Below are 26130 nucleotides of genomic sequence, written 5' to 3' on the forward strand. Positions count from 1 at the left end.
AAGAGAAGAACTGAGGGTAACAACAAGCACCTAAATGAGAAGTAGAAGAGTATGAAGCATATGTCGCCAAGGGAGTCAGGCCTCTACAGAACTATGGCTGTCACCTGGTAACATCACAGTCCAGATTTGACCAATTATTGTAAAAAAAAAATCTAACTATAGATGAATGAATACTGGTGAAAAATTACTTGTGGCGATTAGTAATTAGCTAAAATACCTTTGTTTTGTGGCTTATAATGTGGTGAACTTAGTCGTAGGTTAATAGAACAAACCTTACATTGTTGTAGAAGTGTAAAACGAACCTTCTCTACCATATGCACCATCCCATTGTTTGCTCTATGTAAAAACGCCATTTAAATTTACTGTCACAACAACAGCCATTTTTCCACCGATTTAATATATCAAAAGAGAAGTGACTTTCTCTCCTATTGTACATAAACTACTAATTATATAACAAATACAGAACCTGTGGAAAAAAATTAATGCATATCAATGAGGCAAGGCTGACCAGGAAGCTACCTAGAGGATCAAGTACCTATATTAAAAACAAAATATAACTGTAATAAGAGGATCCAAGTGTATAAAGGAAGGAGTTTGAACCTTCTATCATCCTTAAATACAATCTAACTCCCTTTGCCTTTGTTTACAATTTGTGATAATAATCGGGCGACAACGGTGAACATTGATGAAGGAAATTGAGTGAAAATGAGAGTATTTAAGACAATTTTAATGAGGTAAATAGCCGCCAGTAACACCTGAGAGCCGCTGAGACATTATGAGTGTGTGTGGGGTGATTGTCTCTCTGGGAAGGAAAGAAAAGGATGTGAGAGAAGTATTTTCCTCATACTGTGGATACGCTTTGGACCATTTCCAGATGAATGAGGTAAATCAACTCTTGGCATTTTTTATTGTGATATTTACGTAGTTTGGTTCACTTTTAATGACAGTGAACATTTTTTTTTTCGTGTGTCATGGTTATTTTATGTGTAATAAATTAAGTATTCTGACATTGTTTATTTCATTGTATAACCAAGTGTTTTGATCTCGTTAATTGACTCACTATGTCATATCTTTTTGTAGGTTACGTTTTGGTTAATGTCGGGAAATTCTGCTAACTTCAAGAGCCGTGGCTGAGTTGAGTCAGTGATGTACAAGTGTGAAGTACAGTACAGAGCATTACTGTATTGACATGAGTTGGCTGTGTAATGCTTCATCTCAAGAGTAGATACTCTCATTTCACTGTCCAAACCCACATAAGGTAAGTTTTACCTGATATTTCAGAAAACCAAAGGTAAAGATTCTTTTTTTTTATACTATAACGGAAAATTGATTATTAAATAAATAGGTTTTATGTATTTTTTCCTATTATAAATGAATAGGACCTTTATTTTCATGGGAAATGTATATTTATTGAAGGAAAAATTTTACAAGTGGACAACCATTGATTTTAACATCGGAAAAACACATTGCTCAACAACCAAACAACATCAAAACTAACCTAACAAAACAACATAACGTAACCTTACCTTGAGGTTAGTTGGTTGTTTAATTGTAAAACAATACCTCAATGAGATATAACCCTTACACTAGCAACGACAATGCGGAGTTAAAACATAAAAAAAACCCCGAAACTAACCTTTGAAAACCTAACCTAACCTTTCCCAAAATAGGAAAGTCCTAATACTATAAAAAGCTTACGGTAAAATTAGTGTTTCGGTTATCCACTTATTTGGAAGTTGAAAATTTTTTTGGGTCGTTTTTGATGAGTTGTGAACAATTCTGACCTTCATTTTTACCATAAATCACTACTTTTGAGCTAACTCCCCCCCCCCCCCCTTAACCAATGATAATGGGGGATGCCCAGTGGGAACCAGGGGTTTTGGGTGGGGGGAAATCACAAAAAGTAGTAATTTGCAAAAGAAATGAAGGTCAGAATCATCCAAAACCTAACCTAAACCAACCCAACCCAACTTATCACCTATGTGCTTGGCTTAATTAGACTAAGAAAACTTGGAGTTGGGGTCGTCTTGGTCCTCCTCCTCGTCATCCACAGGTCGCACTGGCTACTGTTTCTCTGATTGCGGGGTTCAAGCTTGCTGGCAGTGATGAAGAACTTGTGTAAAAGCCTTTCCTCACTGAACTGCGTGATAAATAAGTAGCGTGCGAGGTACTGCTTGAAGTAGGCGGACTTGTTGCCAGGCTGCTTCACCCACTCCTTTTCTTCGTCTTCTTTGACTTGGGAATAACATTTTTTCTTGGACAGTACCAAAGGTGTTTTTCAGCTCGGTAACTACAAGGCTTGTTACACTTATGGAAGTAACTTCCATAGGTAGAACACCGTGTTCGTGTAGAAATTTCCACGCCTCTCCATCTTTACCATAATAATCGATGTGAAATCTGGCAATGGTTTGGAAGTAATTGAAAACACAAGGGAGACATGGCAGAAATAAATTCAAATTCAAGTGGTTGACGGCAGGGGCTTATACCGAGCTGTGATAGGTTGATTCAAAATCATACCCACCAATCAACATCCAAAGAAGAACTGCACATGCATTGGGCTCAAGTGCATGCGTAATGCAGCATACACTGTGGTAACCAACAAACGAACACACAGGAACTCTCTCTCGGACAATGGTAACATAAACAGGAACTTAGAAAAAATATTAAAATTTTCCAACAATTTATTGCGATCTTTTCGGAAAGTAATAATTTGTGGAAGAAATACTACAGAAGAAATGAGTCTTAAATTGGGGGGGGGGGATTAGTCCACCTGGGCACAGGTCACTGACCCACATCGGGGCCTGGGGGGTGAAAATGTAAAAATAATAATACTGTAATAATAATAATAATAATGATGATAATAATAATAATTCACAGTAAATAAAATTTATAATAAAAAAATAAAATTGAAAATAAAATAATAAAATCATAATGATATTAATAATAATATTGTAATAATAATAATAATAAAGAACCATATAGAAATAAAAAAATACAAAAAACTACCAATTCCAAACCTAAAATTCTAAAATTCGCTGGATAAGCGAAACGATAATACAGTACTACCAAGCTTACCTTACTTTATTTAACCGATAGCCGAGGAAAAAGTAGATGTATATACTGTATGCTTTTCATGTTTTCAGTGTTTCGTTAGTGATTCTTTTCTTGTATTTGGTGTTTTGGTTATGAGGGAAGCCTGAATATGTTTAGAAATTTTTTTTGTGTATGCATAAATCTGCCTAGAGATTTGAACTGCCTTCTAAAATCCTGCAAAAATGTGTTTAGGGAACTTCAAATCTGTCAATATTGTTGTATTTTGGTCCAGTGTAGATCACATCCACCAGGCATAATCACTTTTAGTTGTGTATAAAGCCAGGTTTACCGATTCAGCTTTTGTTCGTCCATCACATGAATAAGGTGTGATTTGGGGTAAAATTGGTACAGTAATAATATTGGTTCAAAGATTAGGTAGGGTTTACAAAGGTGTGTGTGTGTGTGTGTTTTTTTTTAAACCCACATTTTCCCTCACATTCAAAGCCCTGCCCATTTTGGGAGATTCATTGTCAATGCTAGTGTTAAAGGAGTAATATTTCCATGTACTGTATATGCATTTTCCATGGAAATACTGTGATGGTATTCATTTATAACAAGAAAAAATATACAAGGAAAACCTATTTAGCAATCAATTTCTTGTTATGGCATTAAACGAATCTTTATCCAACAAAGTGCGGAGTCTGATATTTGTTAAGAAGTTGCGTGTTTCCTTAATGAAAATGTTTAAAAATAAATTCTCTTCCTAATATTGTATATAAGATTTAAGTTGTATTCACTGTACCAAAAGTAAGTTTTTTCTTCCGAGGGATTTGTCATTTTCAGTGAAAATTACTTAGATTCTATACTGTATATAACAAGTGAATGATACACCACCCATTTGACATACAGTTTACTTATATATAAGTGTCACTAAAGATCTGAAGGTAATGGGAAGGAGCCATTTCAGGGAAATTTTATATACAGTATAAACAGTATTGTACTTGTTTCTTGACTCGTGATTAAATGAACAGAAGAATTGCAGATTTTTACTTTTGTTTTTTTTATGTTTTTGTTAAAGAGCCAGTATGGTGCATGCTGCTTAGATTACCATGTTCACCTTCCTCCTTCTGTTGACAAAGTAAACTGACCCTAACCAACCTGCCTAAAGTAATGTAAAAATAGATAACAAAATGAAAACTTCCAATCTTAAGAATTAGGCCAGGTTGGGTACAGGTAGGCTTGGTTGGTTTACCTTATCTACAATAAATCATTTACAAAGCTGTGAGAGAAAAGTCTGTGCTAATTAGGTATGAAATGCCGCAAAAGGTAACGTGAAAAGTGCCGTACAGACAGGCACTTAAGGAAAATGACAGAACTTCCATTTACAGTAGAGGAAACTCAACTCTTACCTGTATGGTACTGTTGTTGTATTTCTTCATACGTTTGTTCCACTGATTTATGATGGAAAAACCAACATTGAATAATTATATGTACTAGTCGTAAAAAAAAATATTGTTTTGGAATTATTTAGGTTTTAACTTCAGGGTTTTTGTTGTAAATGAAAGCATGGGATTTTTTTTTAACTGCAAATTTTTCTAAATCCAATTCTCGTAAATCAGGGTCTGCCATATCTGTAATAGATGAAACAGGGTGATCATAAGATTAACAACCCACCCAACAGACAGCCCTTATTATGAGAGTCACTTGGCTCTGGGCTCCACCAGGATAACAGATTTTAGGATCAAATCTCTATTTTTACACTCGGAAAGTTTATATTATTTGTCTGGAGATAATATCCAGTACTGTACTGTACATTTCCTTGTCATTATACTGTATATCTTTGAAAAGTTGGAGGCAAAGTACTGTACTGTACTGTACTCTACTGTACAGTATAACAGTCAGTGTGTCCTCAAAACCCAAATATTGTAAATAAGTGAGATGAAAAAATCATCTAGAGTGAGCCCAAGATTTTTCTTCATCTCAACACTTGCTGTCACAAATACTGTACTGTATTGTACTGGAGCTGTCAAAGGAATAAAAATATTATTGATTATGATATACACTACGTATGTTCAGTTGCACTTCATCAGTTAGTGAGGTTTTAATTTATCCCTTTTCTTGTAAATTAATTAAGAGCCTCATTTAAGTTAGCAAACACCTGTTAATAAATTCCACTCACTGATTGATACTGTACAGGTACTATATAACATTGAGCACTCTGATTGTCTTAGTCTCAACAGATTTTACTGCCACCATATGTTTAGTGAATCAGCTTCATTTTTTTGTGTTTTGTGCATAGTTTATATAGTACAGTAGTTATTGTTATTAATAAATAATTATGTGCATTAAAGAATGTTTAACTTTAATAAAGAACATTAAAAATGGGTTTTATTTAAAAATGAAAGTAGATTTTTACTGATGGTGAACATAACAAAACATTTCCTTTTAGTTCTTGAATCAATGATTTCAAAACTGAGGTGAGCTTTGATGCATCCTTATTATCTTTTAGGGACACCTGGCCTCTCATAGCAGAATATTTACAGCTTATTGTATAGAACAGTACAGTACATATATTAACTACTTAAGGTTAAGTTATATCTTTTAGAACTTATGTAATGAATGAGGACTTTCCATCAGGTAACATTTAGTTTGGTAATGTGAAAAATAACATGGGTTAGTGTCAAGGTGTTTAAACATACTGCACTGGTTAACAATGTCACTATACTCTACAGTATTTCAGCCTGGGTAATGAGTCCTTGATTTCTGGTCTCATTATTTGAGTTATTTTTAATGCTGAATAAATTAATCCCAATCTCATTGTGGTACAAATTATGTTGTTTAGTTTGAAACATATGACAAGCTTGGTGAGACTTATTAGGGGGAATAATAAATGAGTAGATATTACATATCCTTAACTTAGAAATGTTAAGGTATTTGATAATGAGAACTCGGCATGTTGTGTAATGCTGTACACTGTTGCTGTATACCAATGCAACAGTATTTAGAACAACTTGGACGTCAGTGACAGTTCCTTGCCATTAATTTTTTTTATGTAGTAACAGGGAGAGGTTGGAGTGCTGCCAGGACTTTGTCTGACAGTGGCCTCCACGGTATGGGTCCACATTCTGGCTTGGATGAGGTGTCTCTGTTGTTGTATCTAAACCTCAGTCTCTTGCTTGGTGGTGGGGTGAAGGGGTCACTCCTGGGGTGCTCTTTGTGTTAGGTTCTTGTGGTCGTCGCTGACTTATGATTCCACTGAAGCCCATCGCTAGACCAAGGCTAAAATGGACGGGTAATAATTTTATGTTCTCAAAGTGCCTAATTGCATTAATTGATAGTTTAATAATTTAATTTTAAAAATTTGTATTACTTTATATTGAAAGTACTGTACTGTATATTGGTTGTAAATGGTAAAGTACACTACTGTACTATACTATTATGAAATGTCAGGAAATGTATCTAAGGTAATTAGGGAAAATATTTTAATTATGTTTAATTATAATGTCTGAGTTACGAGCACCCGTACTATTCTAACCCTTCCGTCCCAGGTATTGTTGTTAATCTTCAGGTAATTAAAGCATTTATTTCTGTGCAGTATTTACAATTACTATTTACATTATTTATGGCTAATAATAACTTTGATTCATAATTGATTTTGAAATTATATGGCTCTGAGTTTTGAACAAATCAACTTACAAACAGGGTCCAAGGATATGACCCATTTGTAACTTAGGAACATCCTGTATGTGTATTTGGATTTTGTTTAATGGTAAGGGAAAATATTATTTTTTTTTTTTTTAACTTTTTCAGCCAACATGGACAAGATTGTGTACAGCATTATTCACATGCCAAACCAGCCAGAAAATGTCAAAAGGACACTGCTGGTCAAATTGGTCCATACACCCAATTTGAAGAGCACCCGAACTTTGGAGAAAGCAGATATAACCTCCATTTTTGACACTTGTGTGAGCATCCTAACATCATCAGAAAATGAGGTGACTGCTCAGCTGGCAGTGTTTGCCTTCACAAACTGGGCAGGACAGTACAAGATCCACCTGAAGGAGTACATTACACCTGAACGAGTGACCAGTATCCTTGCCAGTCAAACTAATGCCACTTTGGTCCTGGTATGGCTGAAGGAAGCTCTGTGTCATTTGACAGAAGATGCAGATACCATGGGCACATTGGCTCCAGTAAGTAAAGAAACTCTTGTTCTTAGCTAAGGATATGATGAAGTGTGTGACGAGTATTTATGTTTATAGTTGTAGCCCTTTTCTGTCACTTGCTATACAGTAAGTAATTGTTTTGCATCACCAAACACAAACATTTTCCCTCTGCCCTTGTAGTTTCAGTATACTGTATCTCATAATCTATTTTACACAAAAAAGAAAGAGTAAAGATAATTCATTAGATAAGATAGAGTTGAATAGACATGTCATCTATTAATTTTGGGGTATTATATGGTTCAGATTTTTTTTACTATACTGTACTGTACTCTACAGTATTTCTAATTATCACTTAAAAATGAAGCATTTTTTAGAGTGTTCTATTTTTCTTTTTATTTTGAAAGATGTTTAACCTTAATACAGATGATAATAGTTTACCTTGAAATAGGGTTTCACTTTTTTTTATTGTTGTGGATGTCCATGATATGACTAGTTAGGTTTTGTTTTAGGTATTATTGCTAATTGGTGTGTTACAAGGAACAAGTTTCAATTCCCAAAGCTACAGTATTGGTGTACAATGATAAATTTTGTGTAGGTCTTGGAGGGAGTTTTACAAAACAAGTTGCGGGAGAGTGGAGGCAGTTCTGCATTTGTTGCCAAGCTTGCAGAACTTTATGCAGTGTGTCCTGCAATCCTGCCTCAACCACACACTCGCCTCACCTTCACTGTCACTCTCATGAACTGTGTTGCCTCATTCCCAACACCAACAAAAACAGAGGTATGTGAAATTACAGTTACAAGACTTTTTGCAATTGATATTTAAAATAAAATACTGTAGCATTTCTTCAGATTGGTACAGTAGTAATAAATGAAATAAATAATAAAATAAAAGGTTAGTGGTTCTGTAATGTGGAAGAGAACATCAAATTATAAGGGAAATAAGTTGTCTCCCAAGTAGAGGCAGTCCCCGAGCTACCGACAGGTTACATTCCTGGACCCTGTTCATAACTCAGAACAGTGTTAATTCCATAGCTTAGGTTAGATTAAAGCACAACCCCGCCCATACAAAACAGTAATATTCCATACATAACATATACGTAATGTAAATACTGCAATGAAAGTGATGTTAAACAATATAAAATACTATACAGGTAATGTAAAAAATTAATTCTTAGTTACAACCCTACCTATACAAAACAACAATAATATCCCATACATAACAAATACAGTAATGTAAATACAGTACGGTACTGTAAATAAAAAGATGTTAAATAATATACAGTCAATTAAGGAACAAGACAAAAAAAATGTACTGTATTAAAGATGTGAGTCTACCCTCAAGTTAAGTCCTTGCTTTGTTATTAAAGTTATAACAAAGCAAGGAGTTAACTTGAGGGTAGACTCACATTTTTCATACATTTTTGTTGTCTCGTTTCTGATTATTTGTGAGAGGATTTTCCCATTATTATTTATTTGAGTGTGTTTTGTGTGTGTGTCTGCACACACACACACACACACACACACATATATACTGTACAATATAGGTAAATTACTGTCTCTAGAACAAATAGCTCCCCGTCCTGGCTGCAAAAATGCCAAGAACTTTAAAACTACCCTTAGACATATTTAGGTACACCCAGGGTGTCATCTGCGAATATTCGAGATCCGCCAATTTTAAGGTCATGCTGTGTCTTTAATTCTAAAAATTACAATACTGTATACTATAATTATGGGCCTTTTACCTCCATTCATACTAGGTGTTGGGTCACATGAAGAGTGTGGGGTGTCTTGTCAACACACTGTGGAATGGCCTGCGACTTGAGGACATCTTGTACTCCCTCCATGCCATGTATGCCATCATATCCAACACAGGTGAGTAGTTGAATATCTCCATATTTTCCAAAATTGATTTACAGTTTTGTAACCCATCTGTCTGGTAAAACATTTTATGGACAGAATTTTTGTGTAAAAATGAAGAAAACTTAATAGAATTTTGCTGTTTGCTTAAGAATAGTAAGAATATTTGATATCAAACATTGTTTTGAACTTAATCAAAATGGTCAACTGGTCACTCTTTCCTTTTGTTCATACTCTTTGTGGAGTAAAGTCAAGTCAAGTAATGATTCACAGCAGGGTGTGAACCATTGACTCATAGGATAGATAGCAAGTATTGTAACCACTTGGCCACTGTATTCCTCTTATTTTCAACAGATGGAGGATCAGAAGTATGTCCTGCTATGGCACACTTGCTCTCTCTTGTTCCCACTGTGGTGGTCGAGGGCCTTGCACCTCGTATTGTGTCGGATCCCACAACAACTGATGCTGCTCTGACTGCAACTCTGACACGCCTTACTGCGTGGCTAGTGGCTTGGCCTACAGCCTATACAACTTTGGGTCTGTGGGTTCGCACCCTGGTCAGGTTGTTGTATCAGAGTGGACGTACTGCTGTGCCAGCACGTGTTACGTTGGATAGAGTTCCAAAGGTAAGACACTTCATTATTTGATCCACCTCATAGTTCTCATTAAGTTTTTAACTCTTTGGGGACATACATCACAACAGTTGCAGAATGGAGGGTCATATGTTCTGGACATATCCTGCTGCTTGCGCTATGTTTCCTGTGGGTCCAATTTAAATTTTCTGTGCTCTCTATTTGTTGAGTATCTTTGTGGAGGCTTCTGGCATCTGTCCTCAGGTGGTGTAGGCTTCTCACCTGTTAGTAATGGATGGACTATGGCCAAGCCAAGTCAAGATGCATTGCATCAAGTCTTGTGTGGCTCGCCACGCAGGAAGAAATTGGCACCGTTATACATTTTTATACTGTATATGATTCTGGATACAAGGATGATTCTTCCATGCATAGTGCCAGTAAGACAATATAAGTGAAGATAATGACTTTTATCAAGATTTGACTCGTGAATCTAGTAAATTTTTGCGGAATTTGAGTGACGAGGATGAGGTATATGCTGGTGGTAGTGGGGTAGCTTCCACAACCCATGAGGCTCCCACATGGGATTGACATTATTCCTCCTGACTCCTGAACTTTGATTGTTGGAATCAAGAGTTTATGATATTAAAACGTGGTTTTTTTTTTTAATTAATCACAATTTGCCATCACTGTTCTTAAAAGATTAAAGAACAATTGTAAATTAATGGAAGTTGCCACAATATGTATTTAGAGGTAGATTAATTGGTATGGTAGACATCAAAGGTAAATAAATACAGTTGTACCCCGCTTAACGCGGTCAATTGAACCCACAGGGTACCGCGTTAAGTGAACAACAGAACATATGGGATTAATTCCAATAGAGACTGGCCCGACCCCCAAACTCCACTTTTTGACGACACTCAACTATGTTCTAGTAAAAATAACATCTTAATTTTATGATGGTACATGCACACAATTAATACTTAGAGAAATAGAGAAATTCAGTCGCCAAGTTAATGTCCATTCAAATAATGGACTCGACTCCCTCCCCCTCTTCTCACACTACACTGCTGGCTCTTCCCTCTCTGAGAAATTTTTGGGGGAAAACCACTAGATTTTAATAAATAATACCTCAAACTAAAGTTAGGATAATATAATTGTCATTGCTGGATTCCTTGTAAGACCAGGAATATTTTGAATATAAATGTCATATATTTTGCACAAAAGATAACATATTTACTCAGAGTAAACATTATATCTAAAATTTGTATGTCTAATGCAAAATCTATGATGTTTATATTCAAAATGATCATCATATTGTAAGAATTCCAGCAATGTAAATTATATTCTGGCCGTGTAATTTGTATGAATTTTATGAGCTAAATAAAAAAAAAATATATATTATACTTCACCGCGTATATGAGTAGATGAACCGCGTTAAGTGAAAGTTCGGTTCTGGCGAGGCACTGCGTATATGAGAAATCGCGTTAAGTGAAGCCGCGTTAAGCGGGGTACAGCTGTATTAACCCTTGTACTGTGGCCTTGGAAAAATTGGGTACCCTGCCTACCAGTACAGTACAGGTATGTGCAAAATATGTTTTGTTTTTTCTTCAAATCTTACCGAAATAGTAAATTTTCTTATAACATTATAGATGAGCTTGCAGAATAACGGAATATGGAGGAAAAAAAGCCTTAATTTATCTTACAATATGTCTGGTGGACGTTGATGATGATGACTTGAATGGGTGTTGTCCATGCAAGTTCCAGCTTATGTTTACTTTGCATTATGGGATCAGTATTTACTGTACTGTACTATGAACATTATGAATATTTTAATGCTATATTAGTAAATTGTGTATCCTTAATAAACTTATACAGGTATTTCCTGATATGCAAAAAAAGACTTGTTCCTTAAAAAAAATAAAATAAAAATTAAATCTATGTACAATATAGTACAGTATACATTTTTCCATAGACCCCATTATAAAAGTGGAGATATGTTCTTATGACAACAAAATTCCAGTGTCTTAAAATGTCACCTAACCTAACCACAACAAGCTTTGTTATTAATAAAGCATGGAGTAGATTTGAGGGTAAACTCAACATTTTTGATAAAATTTTTTTTTATTATTTGTGAGAGGATATTCCCATTATTATTTATTGTACGTGTTTTGTGTGTGTGTCTACGCACACACATACAGGTATATATACAATACAGGTAAAATAAATAATTGTCCAAAGGGCAAACACATAAAGGGGATACACATTACTTTGAACACAAGTAAAATGTACCCCCCGGTCAGCAAATGTTATTCGCAGATTTGGCGATTCGTGGCCATTTTGAGAACCTAACCCCACGAATTTGAAGGGCCTACCGTATATAGTAGAATTTGCAATGAAAGATATAGTTAACTGTCATTTTATTTAATTGAGATACTGTATGTATTTTCAGTTGTTGAATAACCTGCACATCCCTGTGGTCCGCACTGGAGTTTTGTCCGTGATATCAACACTCCTCTTGTCATTTCAACACTCGCCAATAGCCTTTCATAAGGTAAGTCCTTCAAGCGAATAAGAGAAAATACAAATTTTTGGTGACATGTTTTGTAAACTTGAGTTATTTTTTTCTTCTTAATTTTGTCGTTATTTGTTATGATACTGTGAATAAATGGATCAATATGGAGAATTTAATATGATTTATAATGGAATGCGAACCTTGGTTAGTTATTGTGGACTTTACAGTCAGTCATATTGAAGGATATGTAAACATGTAATCAGCCAGAAAAATATCTGTTTAGTCAGGTTACTGGGCAAAGAATTAACCTAAAACTATTACAATAACACATTTAGAGTATCAGATTGATCATGATTCTACGATATCAAAAATATTTGAACATATGGACAATTATTAAAGTTTAGCCAGAAAATCCGTAGATTTAGGAGTTTAATACTGTAGTGTAGTGTTTATCTTTGCAAAATCAATTGGCAAGTTAAACTATCTTTGTAGAAATGCAACTGAAACCAATATGAGGTTTCTTTATTTCTATTTGATGATTCTAGTTACAGTACACTGTATTCATACCACAATTCGTGCTAACTCTTAGAACTCTGATTCATTATAGAGCTAATTATCCAGAGAAAATTTTTACTGAAAAAACGTGTTCAAAAAGCTGTTTCAAAAGTTACATGTGAGAACAAGCAGTGGTTGGTAAGGAAACACACCACTGCCTCTGATAACAAGGTACAACAAGAGCCAATCATCGCTCACCTTCAGTATTAATGCTGCCTGCTGCCGTGTGTTTACTCTGCTTTGATCTCTCTCTCTCTTTTTAACTGTTATTTATTTGTTTTTGTCAATGTTTTAGACCCATAATATTGATTAAAGGTTTGCAAGTGTTAGTGCTGGAAATGTGTTAAAAGTGTCAAGGAAGAGCCTCACTTTGGATGCAAGCGATGAGGCAGGTCAAGGCAGGTGAGCATCAGGTGGATGTGGGTCATGCATTACTCTTTGCTATGTTATCCATGAGTATCAGTATTTGTTAGTACTTGTTTAAGTTATTTTGAGCAATTTTATTTATTAAATGTATGATATGTTTACCATCTATATTATTACTCTATAATATCACAATATACTGTATTACTATTAATGATACCCCCAATGAAGCCCTCATATATCACTCATAAGTAATGATGCTGTCGGAACATACAATGGTACAGTGACCCCTTTTAAAGCACATGTGATTAGCACTTACTTCTCCAGCAAGGCATCCACAGTGCTAAGTGAGGTATGAGTGTTATTATTAACATTGTATTGCCAATCTGAACTAACATATACAGTACAGCATAATGTTACTACCGTACGACAAAGAAATTAATTAATCTTGTTCTCCCATGTATAATTGGCTTCAAACATGATGCAAAGCAATCCCATTCCTCAGAGCATTCCGTCTGTAATTGAGGTGTTTGGTCGGCTTGAGAGAGAGGGATCAGCATCTGCTACTGCAACACTGAACCGTTTGGCCACCTTGTGCCACACCCTTATTGCTCTGCATCCTGGCCATCCAGATACATATCAGTCACTGATGGACATTCTTCTGGTATGTTAATATGCATACATTATTACAGTACTTTTATTCCGTTAACCTCCTCACTATGGGGATACCACTTTTAATTTTTTTTTGGTAATGCCAGATGATTATATTCAACACAGAGAGACCCCCATACACAAGCGGATAAATAAGCCAATCTTCTTTGTGTTGAACTCTGCACCTCTTCCACCTTCTGTGCTTCTGTGTTTTGGTTACAATCCATTCAACACCATAATGTTTTACAATTTATATTCGCTTAATTTTTGAAAAATCTTTTCTATTATTTTTTCCTGGCTTTCCATAGTACTGTATTTCTGTTTTTTCTTCAAAAATTACAAAAAATCATGAAATAAAGTCCTTTGACTCGGCATGTTTCTTTTATGACATACTGTACAGTATATACTGTATGTTTGATTTTAAATACGTGACACACCACTCTGAGTAGATCCATTGTTGAAATTTAATCTCTTAGTTCCTTTAATTCCTTCACTGAGTGGTTATAGAGGAATGGAATTCAGTACATGTTGCCCTCTTGCCTTCTTCTTTCAGAAATACCAATCTCCGTCCGAAGAAGACATACAGGGTTTGATCCAGGAACACCAATGGGGTACCATGGAGGGAGGGGCTCGAGGGATAGGGCCAAATCAGTTTGGGATTGGAGTAGCTGCTGAGACACCCACAGTATATCAACAAAGACCTGCTGGCCAGAGAGTTGGTCTTCGTAATCTTGGAAATACTTGTTACATGAATTCGGTCATACAGGCTCTTTTCATGACAGATAGGTTGGTGTTGATTTTTGTCCTTGTTAGGCATATTACCTGGCTACTCAAAATTAAAACAAAAATACTTGCATTAATCAGTGTTATTATAAATTTTGTGATAAAAGAAACATTGATGATTATAAATATATTTTGTATTATGTGTCTGTCATCATTCTATGTCTTATTCAGTTACATTTTACAGTGTAGTCAATTATTGAGAAGTGTAAAAATTTTGCAGTGGTGAAAACTTTTCCCGGTTTCAGCTGGGAATTTAATGATGGTGCACAACCATTGTAATTTAAGTGTTACTGATCACTTGTTGTAAATACAGGTATCCCTCAAGATACAAATAGGTTAGGTTAAAAAAGAAGAAGAAATCAGTAAGTGAATTTTCTTATCAAATAAAAAAAAATAGGGATCAATTCCCCAAAGACAAAAATACCCAGATACGTATCATACCCCAAAACACGAAATTGGTTTACAAACAAGAACAATGTCTACCTAACTAATGATAAATATTACACAACTACTCTAATTTACTACCTACCACAAGAAAAAATAGATAAAATACAGCTACTCCTCGACTTACGACCACCCTGACATACAACCTCCCCAGTCGTATCAAATTTTTTTCTAATTACGTATTTTCGAGTCCTGACGTTAGTGATTGTGCTGTGTACTGATGAAAATTTTCGTTTGTAATTCCCTTTAAAATGACTGGCAAGCTTAAAAGTGAGAGTTTTGTGGTGCTGAGAAGAAAAAGAGACACCCATTTTAGATTTTTTATGTATTATTTTTGCATTTTCGACTTACGACATGGATTTGGGTCCCTAACCCCGTCGTAAGTCGAGGAGTGGCTGTACTGTTTAACTCACTGGATGTGTGGAAGGTTCTGCCCGTCTTCGGTGATTGCCAGGCTAAGCAGTTGAACTGTCACATCGCCCAGAGGATGGTTTGCATTTAGAAAAACACATTCTTTCTACATAAAATGATATACCGTACGGTATACTGTACAGTACTAGTAAATATGAGGAATAAATAAAAATAATAATTAATAAAAGAAAAGAAAAAATGTTGTGTTGTCATTTGGCAGTTTTATCACTAGCATGAGCCATAATGGAAACTGCTCCCTCCCTCTCTCTTTCTTGTGATTACTCCCACAAACATAATAATTGTGTGATCCCTTAAGGTTTTTGACGATGATGATTATTATGATGAGTATTTTATTTTTTATTTTTTGCACATTCTGCATGAAGATTGTGTGTGCATGTAACAGAAAAAAAGAAGAAAATTATGTTTATCACCCCCGAAAATACGAGTTAAAAATAACAATAAGGCAACTCAGCTTTGGTTGGAGGCTGAGATACCGACACTGCACCCCCCTCCCGTTCCCCCTTCTCCTCCCATGATTCCCGTGGTCATAATAATTTTTATTCTCTTTAAAACATAAAGGGAATACAAATTCTTATGACCACACATTCTGTATGTCAGATGGTTTGTGTGCATGTAACTGAATGAAAAAAATGTGTGAAGAAAATTATGTTTATATTGTACACCTGAAATTATGAGTTGAGAATTAACCATAACATAACTCCTACCTCAGCCTGGTAGGGAGAGTGCTAGGGGATGTGAGCGCCCCAGCTGGCTCCTGGGGGTGCACGATTTGAAATTTTACCCATACCCAAATTCGTATCACGAAGTAAGTGGTGTCAATTCAGGAAATTCGTATAAAATTTTTTTTTGTATCTTGATCATTTGTATCTCAAGTGATACCTGTATAGGAAATTCTACCGTAGAACAAAAATAATTAAGAGGTAGTAGTTTGATTTTAAGGGTTGTGTGTTTAGGAGTCGATTTTGAATTGAAATACATGTGTGATGGATCCCAATAGGTATATGAATACAGTATTATATTTGTATCATCCTCAGTCGTATAGGAAAAGTTTTTGCCAACCTATGTTGAACTGAAGTGTGTTGCATAGAGATAGAATTATGATCTGACAATATATGGTAGCTTTAGAGATAAATATAATATGTAATAGACAATTGTTATTGTAAGATACTGTATATCACCAGTTAAATAGGTGAATATGCATACAGTACTTTATATAATATATTTTTAACTTACAGAGCTATACTATATCTTTCTAAAATTCAGTTACCAACAGCTTCCGGCATGGGATCCTGCACGCTGTACCACGCAGCAACCAACAACTTCTGGTGCAGCTGCAGCAACTATTCAGTTTGCTGTGCTTTACCCATCGCACGTATGTGCCCCCTCGTCAGTTTCACGACAAGTCACGGCCACCATGGTTCAGTCCAGGCATGCAGCAAGACTGCTCAGAATATCTCAGGTTTGTAAAAAGGAGTGAGAATGGAATGTGTGTCTGATAATATAAAGGCAATCCTCTCAGGCTGCACTCAGTCACCTTAGACCTTCAAGGTTCCTGTGGGGTTGTGTATCTTCACATCCTGATTTCTCAGATTTTTTCTGGCAATTGGACACTTCTGGAACGGAAAAGGTAATGAACTGAATATAATGCTTTAGATTACCCAGAACTCTTAAGTACAACTTTCTTTACACCAGCAAATGGGGTTATTGTATGGTAAAGTAAATACTAATTGCTCTATTTAGTAATATTCATCCTTGTTATTTGTTAAATTCTGGTTTCTGTGTGTGAACTGAGTTTTTGTTTTACATAGTTATTTCAACATTTTGGGATTTTTTTATGGAAAATACAGGTCATTTACAGCTGACATTTGTAAACTTTACAACTTAATGGTGAAGGTACAGTATATTATTCTCCCATAAGAGATGGATTGTTAATATAATTTTATTTCCAGACACTTAATGATAACCCTACACGAAGAGGAGCGAGCAGGCCAGACCCTGCCTGAATACCGGGAGAGAGTGATCATCGAGAGTGAGACTGCTAGCTTGGCCTCGGACCTCCAGCCTCTACCGTATGACTCTGCAACTGAAGATTTTGTTGACACCGAGCAGACGCTCAAACTTGAGGCATGTGGGGAAACTCGAGGTGTTTTCATTAATCCTGGGAACCTGCCAAGAGAAGAATTTAATGTGGGAAATAACTTTGTGTTTGGAGACTCAGGTAGGCAGGTGGATCCATTGAAAGATACTCAGAATGTAGACAATAAGAAATTTGATGTTGCCATTCATGTGAGACAGTTTAAAGAATATTTGGAAGGAGAACCAATGGAAGGAATTGATCAGATTGAGATCAAGGCTCTCAGTACTCAGACTAGCAAAAGGAAAGTGTTGCCAGAGTGTACAGATGTAGACATGACAGATGAAACTAATGAGCCACTAAAGTGTGTTAGGGAAACGTGTGACTTGAATTTAGAAAATTCATCAGAAAATAAAAATACTGCAATTGTTGCAACAGCTCACGGCATTGAAGGTGGATCAGATGTGGTAGAAATGGAGCTTATCCCAGAAAATGTTGCCAAGACAAGCAACTGTAAACGGAAACATAACATGACACCAGATGGAGTACACAGGCAAATGTTAAAATCTCCCAAAGGGGATGTAACATCAGACATAGACAACAGCTCAGATAGTGGTATCAGTGGTGACCTGGCAGAGGACATTGAACTGCACATCAGCAGTCCTAACCCAAGTAGCCCCAGCCCAAAAGAAATAATCACAAGCAACAGAGGTTTGACAATTGAGGAAGTAGTGACAGAAACTTCTAATAACGAGGACTCTGAAAATGAATATTTTGTTAGTTTAGTTCATAAAGTATTTGGAGGAAAGTTAGCAACTTGTATCAAGTGCCTACAGTGTAAAACTGAGTCCATACACAAAGATGTCTTTACTGATATACACTTAGCGTTCCAAGACTCTGACCGTTATAATGCTGCTAATATTATCAGACGAAATCCAGATCGTCTATGTAAACAAAAGCATCAAGAGAATGCAGCTGATCTTAGCATAGAAGACTTGATCACCAGCTACCTGACCTCTGAGAGGTTGACTGGAGAGAATCAGTACGAATGTGAGAGGTGTGGGGGGAAACAGGATGCTGAGCGGTCCATTCAGATACTGGAGCCCCCAGAACACCTTATTCTTACTCAACTCAGGTTTTATTATGACACTGCCAGAGGCCAACGGCAAAAAGTATTCACCAATGTAGATTTTGGAGAGGAGCTTTTGCTGCCCATAAGGTACTCAACACAGGGCTTTTTAGATGATAACTTCACCATTGGGTCTGAGGAAGGAGGTGCAGTAGGTGTAACTGAGGTGTCTACTAGTGGTGATGAAAGCAGGAGGCCTCCTGCAGAATTTTCAAAGACAAGTAAACATAGTCCACAATCAAATTGTAACCCACCAAGTGACATTAATGTTGGAGCTGGTTGTAGCACCTCTGATGATCACAGCTCACACTGTTGTAAAAATGCCATCTATGGGATTCGTTCCCGGGCTAGTTTGAGTACACACAGTGAGAAAGGTGAAGAGGCATCCTGTAGTGCACATAATGAAAGTGATGTTCATATCAGGTGTGTCAGTTCAGAGGCAGGATGCAGCAGCTCACAGGTCAGCTGCAGTAGTTCTCAAGTAACCTGCAGCAGTAGTTCTCAAGTAACCTGCAGCAGTTCACAGATGAAATGCAGTAGTGAAAATGCACAGTCCAGCTGCAGTAATATGCAAGTCAGCAGCAGCAGTTCCCAAGCAAGCTGTAGCAGTTCACATGATAACAGCAGCAGTTTACAAGCTACAAGTAACAGTTCACAGGCAGGCTGTAGTAATAGGCAAACTACAAACAACACCTCTCAGGAAAATTTTAGCATTTCGGAGGAACGTAGTAACATTTCAGCTGCTGGCGGTAGCAGTTGTCATAATATCAGCACCAGTTCACAAGCTGCCTCCAGCATTCCACAGGCTACCAGCAGTAGTCTGCATGACTCTAATACATGGTATAGTTCTTGGTCTAAAGACAGCTCTCACAAGGGAAGCAGCTCATACAGTAGTTCACAGCCAACCTACACTACAGATTTTAGTTCAGTGGCTAGTTGTAGCTACACTTGTAATGACACTTCAAGGACCCATTTCATTGACACTGTGGTAGACGATTCACAATTGTCTGGTGATGGCAGTTTACCGTGTGAAGACCAAGAATCTGGTCAGCAAAGTCCTCAGCCAAGTTGTAGTTATTATACTTCCACATCAGACCTACAAAAAGAAGTTCCTATGCAATATCCAGCTAGCTCAGGATCATCAGATTGCATGACTCCCAAAGATGAATGTGAAGAAGAGCAAGAGGTGACATATGCACGCTATGCGCTCTACGGGGTGGTGGTGCACTCAGGCTTCTCGTCAGAAGGAGGACACTACTACTGCTATGCTCGTAACTCCTCCATTGCTTCTTTGCCCGAGTCAGCTCGAGAAAGGTGTGTCTTTTTTGTGTATATTCTGTATGTAACTAGGTATGTTTCAATGCAAAACTGCATGATAAAAAGAAATATTGAGTCTTCCATCTGATTGCATGGTCACTGTTTTTCCCAATAGAAGGAGATGTCACCTTTGTAAAACCTATTCTATCATGGGTACTGCACAGTCATCTTTCAAATTGTATTTTGCACCTCGCAATTGATTTACCTTACACTGGACTTATGCTCCTCTTTATCTTGCTCAGATGTGCTTCTTAATTAATCCATCAACAGATAAATATAACCCAACCCAACTTTCCAAACCCAGCCTACCCTAACTCAAACTAACCTCACCCAGCCTACCCAAACCCAGCCTACCCTAACTCAAACTAACCTCACCCAACCTACCCAAACCCAGCCTACCCTAACTCAAGCTAACCTCACCCAACCTAACCAAACTCAAACTAACCTAACCTACCCTAACATATACTATCCTAACTTAAACAAACTTAAGCCAGCCTACCCTAACCCATACTTACATAACATAACCCAACTTAACCTAGCATAAACTAACCTAAGCTATCATAAACTTATGTAATCCTACCCAAACTAACCTAACCTAAAGTAATGTAACCCAACTTATTCCAGTCCAATCCAGTCTAACCTAACCTAATCCAGCTTAATTCAATGCAGTCTAACTAACCATAGCTGAACCCAACCCAACTTGGCCTAATTTAACTAACCTCACTATACTGCCATTTTCCTTTATTACCACATGAATATACCTCACATTTCTGTTGTCTTCACTCTGCTAATTCTAGTAACTTGAGTGGCTATTTTGTCAGAAATTTACCATAGCTTGTTACACCTGCTGGTTTCATTAATGTTACAGATGCAGGTTCTAGCAACACATGTTAGAGTTGACACTACTAAACCCACACTACATCTTGCATTACATTCTTCACATGTTTTAGTCTCTTCCAGTGTTTTTATATATCAGTCTCCCTTACACTGACTTGCCTGTATGTGTTTCTCAGTATGTTGTGGTGTTTTACTCTTACTCACATGCTTAAAGTTTTCACAGGAGCATGATATGATACTGTGTCCATAAATAAGTACTGTAATATTACTTATTAGAAATTTAAATAGATACATTAAACAAAAACATCATTTATTCACTTGACACAATCTATTATGAGGAAAATAATAAGTATCTGAAGATATTCAGTTCTTATACCCACATAAAATGGAAATGTAGAAATATTGAAGAAATGTTCCTCATAACTAACATTTGCCTATCAGAAAAGCAGTTTGTACAAGTAGGTCTCCAATTTCACAGCATATAATAGAAGGATGGACCTCACCACAGATGAAAAGGCATAACCCCAACAGACCCTATTACAAAGAAAGTATGACTTAGCCAACTAAAATACACCTGACTTGATGACATCTTGGCATGCACTGAAGGTACCCTGGAAGTCATGGGTATGCTGTTCCTGCAGCTTGGAGAACTGCAAAATTTTGGATTGGCATGGTGTCACATCTATCCCTTTTTACCTGTCCAGGGTTTGTATTGTCTGCTACGAGGGGTTCAAAAAGTGTATTGCAACAAAAGTGGGAACCCATTTACTGAACTAACAAAATATCAACAAAAGTGTTTCATTAATGACTCTAAAATGACAGTACAGAAACAGGGACTAATGCAAGTGCAGCTATAGTGATTTCAGAAAGGTAGTTTTGTGTTTGAAAATTGTCCAGGGGGCACAACAAAATGTAGCCTTACCTAATCTAAAGTGAAATTTCTATATGATAACAGTGCACAAACACCATTATTGATCACATTCACATTACAGTACTTACAAACTCCTTAGTCATTCTATATGTGGGTAAAGCAGTCTCCTACAAATATGCATCTTGATAAGTACAGTTCATATATGTTAGAAAGCTTAATTTGTGCCCTGATTTTGAAATGCAAGACTTTCATAGATGTTCATGCAATATTTGTGGGTGTGCAGAGGAAAAATTGGGTAGTTTTCCACTAACTGTCTTGGACACCATGCTGCATGGGAGCAGAAGCACAATCACTCACCTTTCCATCTATCCACAGTCCTTGTGCTCATACTTAGTCACTGTGCTCTCTTGACCATCATCTAGAGCTATCACTAAAGTATTTATGAGCTGGATTAACTTATTTGGAGAATAGATTATGTTATTTATTATTGAAGGTAAATATGTTTCTACCTCTAATAGTGAAAATATCATTATATGAAAAGCTATATTGTGGGTGGGACCATGCATGTGCCTGGCCAGTGCACCATACCTCCTAATCACTTTGACTGCCATGTGCCTCCACTGCCATTTATCATTACTGTACTTCTAAAGTATTCATGTGTTGATTATACTTGTTTGGAGAATAAGTTATGTAACTTATCTTGAAGGTTAATGTTCACATATCTTTAAAAGTATATATTTTATTTTTGTGTAAAATAATAATACTGTATCGTATGTAAGAATTTAATTACCTGTACACTGTTTTATGATTTTGTTGCATTACTTTATTTTGCATTAAACCCCAGGTATTGCAGGAGACCACTTTGCATCTGGTACTTCAAAAGAGGATTGGATGGCTAACATTGATATACTGGTGTGTTTATTAGGTATGGTGCACTGGGTGGCTGGTACAACTTCAATGATGAGAGGGTCACCAACACCACCTTCTCCACCATCACCAACCTTACTCGGACGTTCAGCCGTGACACCGCATATCAACTCTTTTACAAAAAGGTATGTACCATAGGTTGATATATGAATAAGTTCACTCTTTTTGTGTCTCACAGTTATGTTAAAATATGATTATTAACCCCTACCCCTCGGGCTAGGGTGCCGCTGGTCGTATCCCCCACGTGGGGTAAAGTGAGATAAATCGACTTTTCCAAAGATAATTGTTTAAATTTTTAAATGATAAAACAATAAAAAAGAAGTAAGAAAAACTATATATTGACCCTCTAGAAACTTCCCTGGGACCACGGTGGCGAGGGAGATGAGGGGAGTGTTGTTTTGACGGCTAGCTCTCGTGGTCACTATGCACTTAGCGGCCATTTTCTGCTTGCCTTTGTGTCCGGGACTTTGTTGTGGTCATTGCCATGTTCTTGTTGGTATGCATGTGACAGAGGCATAGATTCATCATTTTTTCCTTCATTTCTACATAATTGAAGCAATCAGATATAAATTTCTGACTCTTATTTGGTGGTCAGTTAGCCATACTTTTAGATCACTATGCAGCAGCACCCTCATATGACATATTATCTGTGTACAGTATACTGTATACCGAAAATTATGAGTTGCAAAATAACCATAACATAAAATATAGCTCATAGATGGGGAATGGTTGGCAGTATCTGCTCTTGGCCAGAGAATTACATTTGGCTCTCATTTCAAATAATTGGTTCCAGAACAGAGTCAGTTTTTGGAGCTTTCTGGATACCGGGACGCTGGATAAATGGTCCCCTACCTGTAGTTAGTTTGAAGGGGAGTTTAGATCCCTGAACCCACCATGAAACTAGAGTAAGTGATGAATGATGGCATTAGATTTTGTAAATCATTTTTTTTTTTATAGATTTTTATTTTTATGTTTTAGCTAAGTGATCGGCTGACCCCGGATGTACCCCTGATGGAAGACTTCAAATCCATCCGTCTGGACTTGAGAGAAGCTGTCGAGAATGATAACCTTCAGTATCGCAGTGACCAGGATCGTGAGGCACAACGTCGGAGGTACCAGGTGTCAGGTGGAGCCCACTTCACTCATGACTCTGATCATGATGATACGCCTCCACCCGGTGGCTGTGGAGTAGGGCCAGGTGGAGGTGGATTTAACACTCCTTCTAGAGTTGTGTTTTAAGTACTTTCATGTACAGGAGGACAGAACAAAAAACCTTGATAACCAATTGTGTTCAGATTGGCAGGGTTATCTGTGAAGGTGTGAAGTGGGGTGCCCTGGGCTGCTAGTTAAGTGGCACATATATTAAGTCCCATTTGTTTTAGAATAGGGCTTGTGTAATGGAAAAGCAACCCCAGCATCTGGGAGCTTAGGATGATGTATTGAATTAGCACTTTACAGAATGGAGAAGCTGACAGTGTTAAAAGGTGCAGTATGGCACGATAATGGTATGATAGCATCACTATGCCAACACACAGCACACCAAATTTAGAAGAGCTGCTGGTCATCAGTTACTTCTTATTAATCTACATAGAATTAGTGAATTAGCATTTCTTAAATGTGGCAGCCCTGTTTTATAACAATTTGCTTCTCATGTTTCAAATTAAACCTCAGTTGTTGTAGTTGCAAGAAACTACTATCTCTTGATTGAGGCAGTGTGATCATGGGTTATTTAATGATGATAGTGAGGAAGTATCATTATTGTTTCTACGAGGAAAGAGGTTTCATTTTTACTACTTATGTACTTATTATTTATTTAGAATCATCATTTTATGAATATACATTTATTTGGATCCAAATTATCTGCAAGTGAATACATTAAACCTACCTTGAACATTAGGGTGTGAAGTTCACTTGTACTTTTCAAACAGTTGCAATATGGCTTGTGTTAGGTAGATTTATAGTTGTTGGTCGTGTGAGTTGTTACTCTTTATAATATGACCTGAAATGCAAAGCACCTTTGTTGACCTCACAAACGAGAAGGGTCTCAGATCTGCACAGTCAAGTTACACTTGGTAACGATCATATCTGCACTTTATATAAATATATTTTATAATTTCAAGATAATATTAGGAGATTCATTACTTATAGGATATTGTTATTGTTGTGTTGTGTACAGTATGACACGTGTTATCTCTCTCAGCTGGTGATGACTTATTAGTGATGTGACCTTTATGTATTCCTCTTGTAATATTCTTTGACAAAGTTTTTTATTTTTATATTTTTTTTAGGTTTTCTCCAAGGAATTTGATCAGACTGTCGAAGAGTCTTCCTCTGTGTGTAATCCTGTCTTGTCAAGTCATGTTTTCTCATGTATTTTCTGAACATTTTATTTTTTATATTTTATCTTTAGTATTACCTTATACAGTACTCATAATCATCCAAAATTACATTAGCAATTATTAGTTATGTATAAGTAGTTGGTTTTGGAAGGTCTAGTCAACCAAAAGAGATTACAATTACAGTACTTCATATTCACCTTTATATATGATGCTCATGGATAACCACTAAAGTTTAACAGGTGCTCAAGGATATTGTTGCTGAGATTGTTGAAAGTTTTGAGTTCTCCTTCAAATGCTTATGGTGTTACACTCGAGGTTCATAGGTGGTACTGTATATACGGTATATGTGTGTGTGTGCATGCATGTGCATATGTGTGTGTGTGGATGCATGTGCACACACTACCCTTGACCTCTAAAATGACCCCTCAAAAGATTTTGCTTGTATTATCCACAGAGAAAAATGGGTAAAAGTTTTCAGTAAATGTATAAGTCATATAACAAGGGCTTGTGTCTTATGTTACCAACAAGTCACACAAGTTTAAGGGAGCACTACAGTATGATCTGGTATTGCTGGTGTAGTAAGAAGAAATATACAGTACAGTACATCCAAATTTTTATGAAAAGAATAAGAGCTGCTTGCAGTAGCCACTCTTCTTGAAGTTCTTGATAATTCTGGTAATTTCTTAATATTTCTATAATATGTTGCATATACAGTACAGTAGTTCACTTTGAGTAATTATAGATGGGTGTATACATATAAATGGAACTTTTTTTTTTAATGGGCCTGATATCAGTGTACATGATGGTTGACTTACTTTTTGTAATTTTTGAGCAAGGAAAGTTTGATCTGTATATTCAAGCATACTGTTTACTGTACAATTATTATATTTATATTTTCTCTTATGTTCCAGTGTATTCTATGGTAGATAACATCGGGTTTATGTGACAAGAGGAAAAAGTAAAGACTATTCAGGAAAAAAAGGTTATGATGTATGTACACTATACTGTACTTATGTTTAGGGAACATACATTTTATTTACATTATTTCAGATACAGAAACTTGTAGAGCATTAAGCATTCGTGCTATGAATTAAATTTTATTGTTAGTTGAAGGAAAGGATAAAAATTTTGCCATTACAGTGTAACCCCGCTTTACGCGGTCAATTGAACCCACGGAGGCCCGCATAAAGCGGGAAACGCGTAAAGTGAACAACAGAACATATGAGATCAATTGAAATAGAGACTGGGCTGACCCCCAAACTCCACTT

At 36.5% G+C, this 26130-nt stretch overlaps 1 protein-coding gene across 1 annotated transcript; it reads left to right on the plus strand.

Moving 5' to 3' along the window:
• Positions 1 to 662: 662 nt before the first annotated feature.
• Positions 663 to 26130, plus strand: LOC121855479 (ubiquitin carboxyl-terminal hydrolase 38-like). Its single transcript, XM_042350453.1, has 13 exons — positions 663 to 883; positions 1081 to 1258; positions 6844 to 7226; positions 7795 to 7977; positions 8957 to 9071; positions 9411 to 9682; positions 12078 to 12179; positions 13564 to 13722; positions 14263 to 14495; positions 16642 to 16827; positions 17318 to 19885; positions 22522 to 22648; positions 23502 to 26130. Exons 3-13 carry the CDS (start codon positions 6849 to 6851, stop codon positions 23760 to 23762), a joined length of 4584 nt encoding a protein of 1527 aa, XP_042206387.1. The 5' UTR covers positions 663 to 883; positions 1081 to 1258; positions 6844 to 6848; the 3' UTR covers positions 23763 to 26130.

The sequence above is a fragment of the Homarus americanus genome, unplaced genomic scaffold (assembly GCF_018991925.1).
Source record: "Homarus americanus isolate GMGI-L3 unplaced genomic scaffold, GMGI_Hamer_2.0 scaffold48406, whole genome shotgun sequence".
Lineage (NCBI taxonomy): Eukaryota > Metazoa > Arthropoda > Malacostraca > Decapoda > Nephropidae > Homarus > Homarus americanus.

What these genes read in the sequence shown, in the direction of transcription:
- LOC121855479 (XM_042350453.1), top strand. Translation starts at nt 6,849, where the DNA reads ATGGACAAGATTGTGTACAGCATTATTCACATGCCAAACCAGCCAGAA. An exon ending in CAACACCAACAAAAACAGAG is followed by an intron (nt 7,978 to 8,956) that starts GTATGTGAAATT and finishes CATTCATACTAG; the next exon opens with GTGTTGGGTCACATGAAGAG. An exon ending in GACTGCTCAGAATATCTCAG is followed by an intron (nt 16,828 to 17,317) that starts GTTTGTAAAAAG and finishes TTTTATTTCCAG; the next exon opens with ACACTTAATGATAACCCTAC.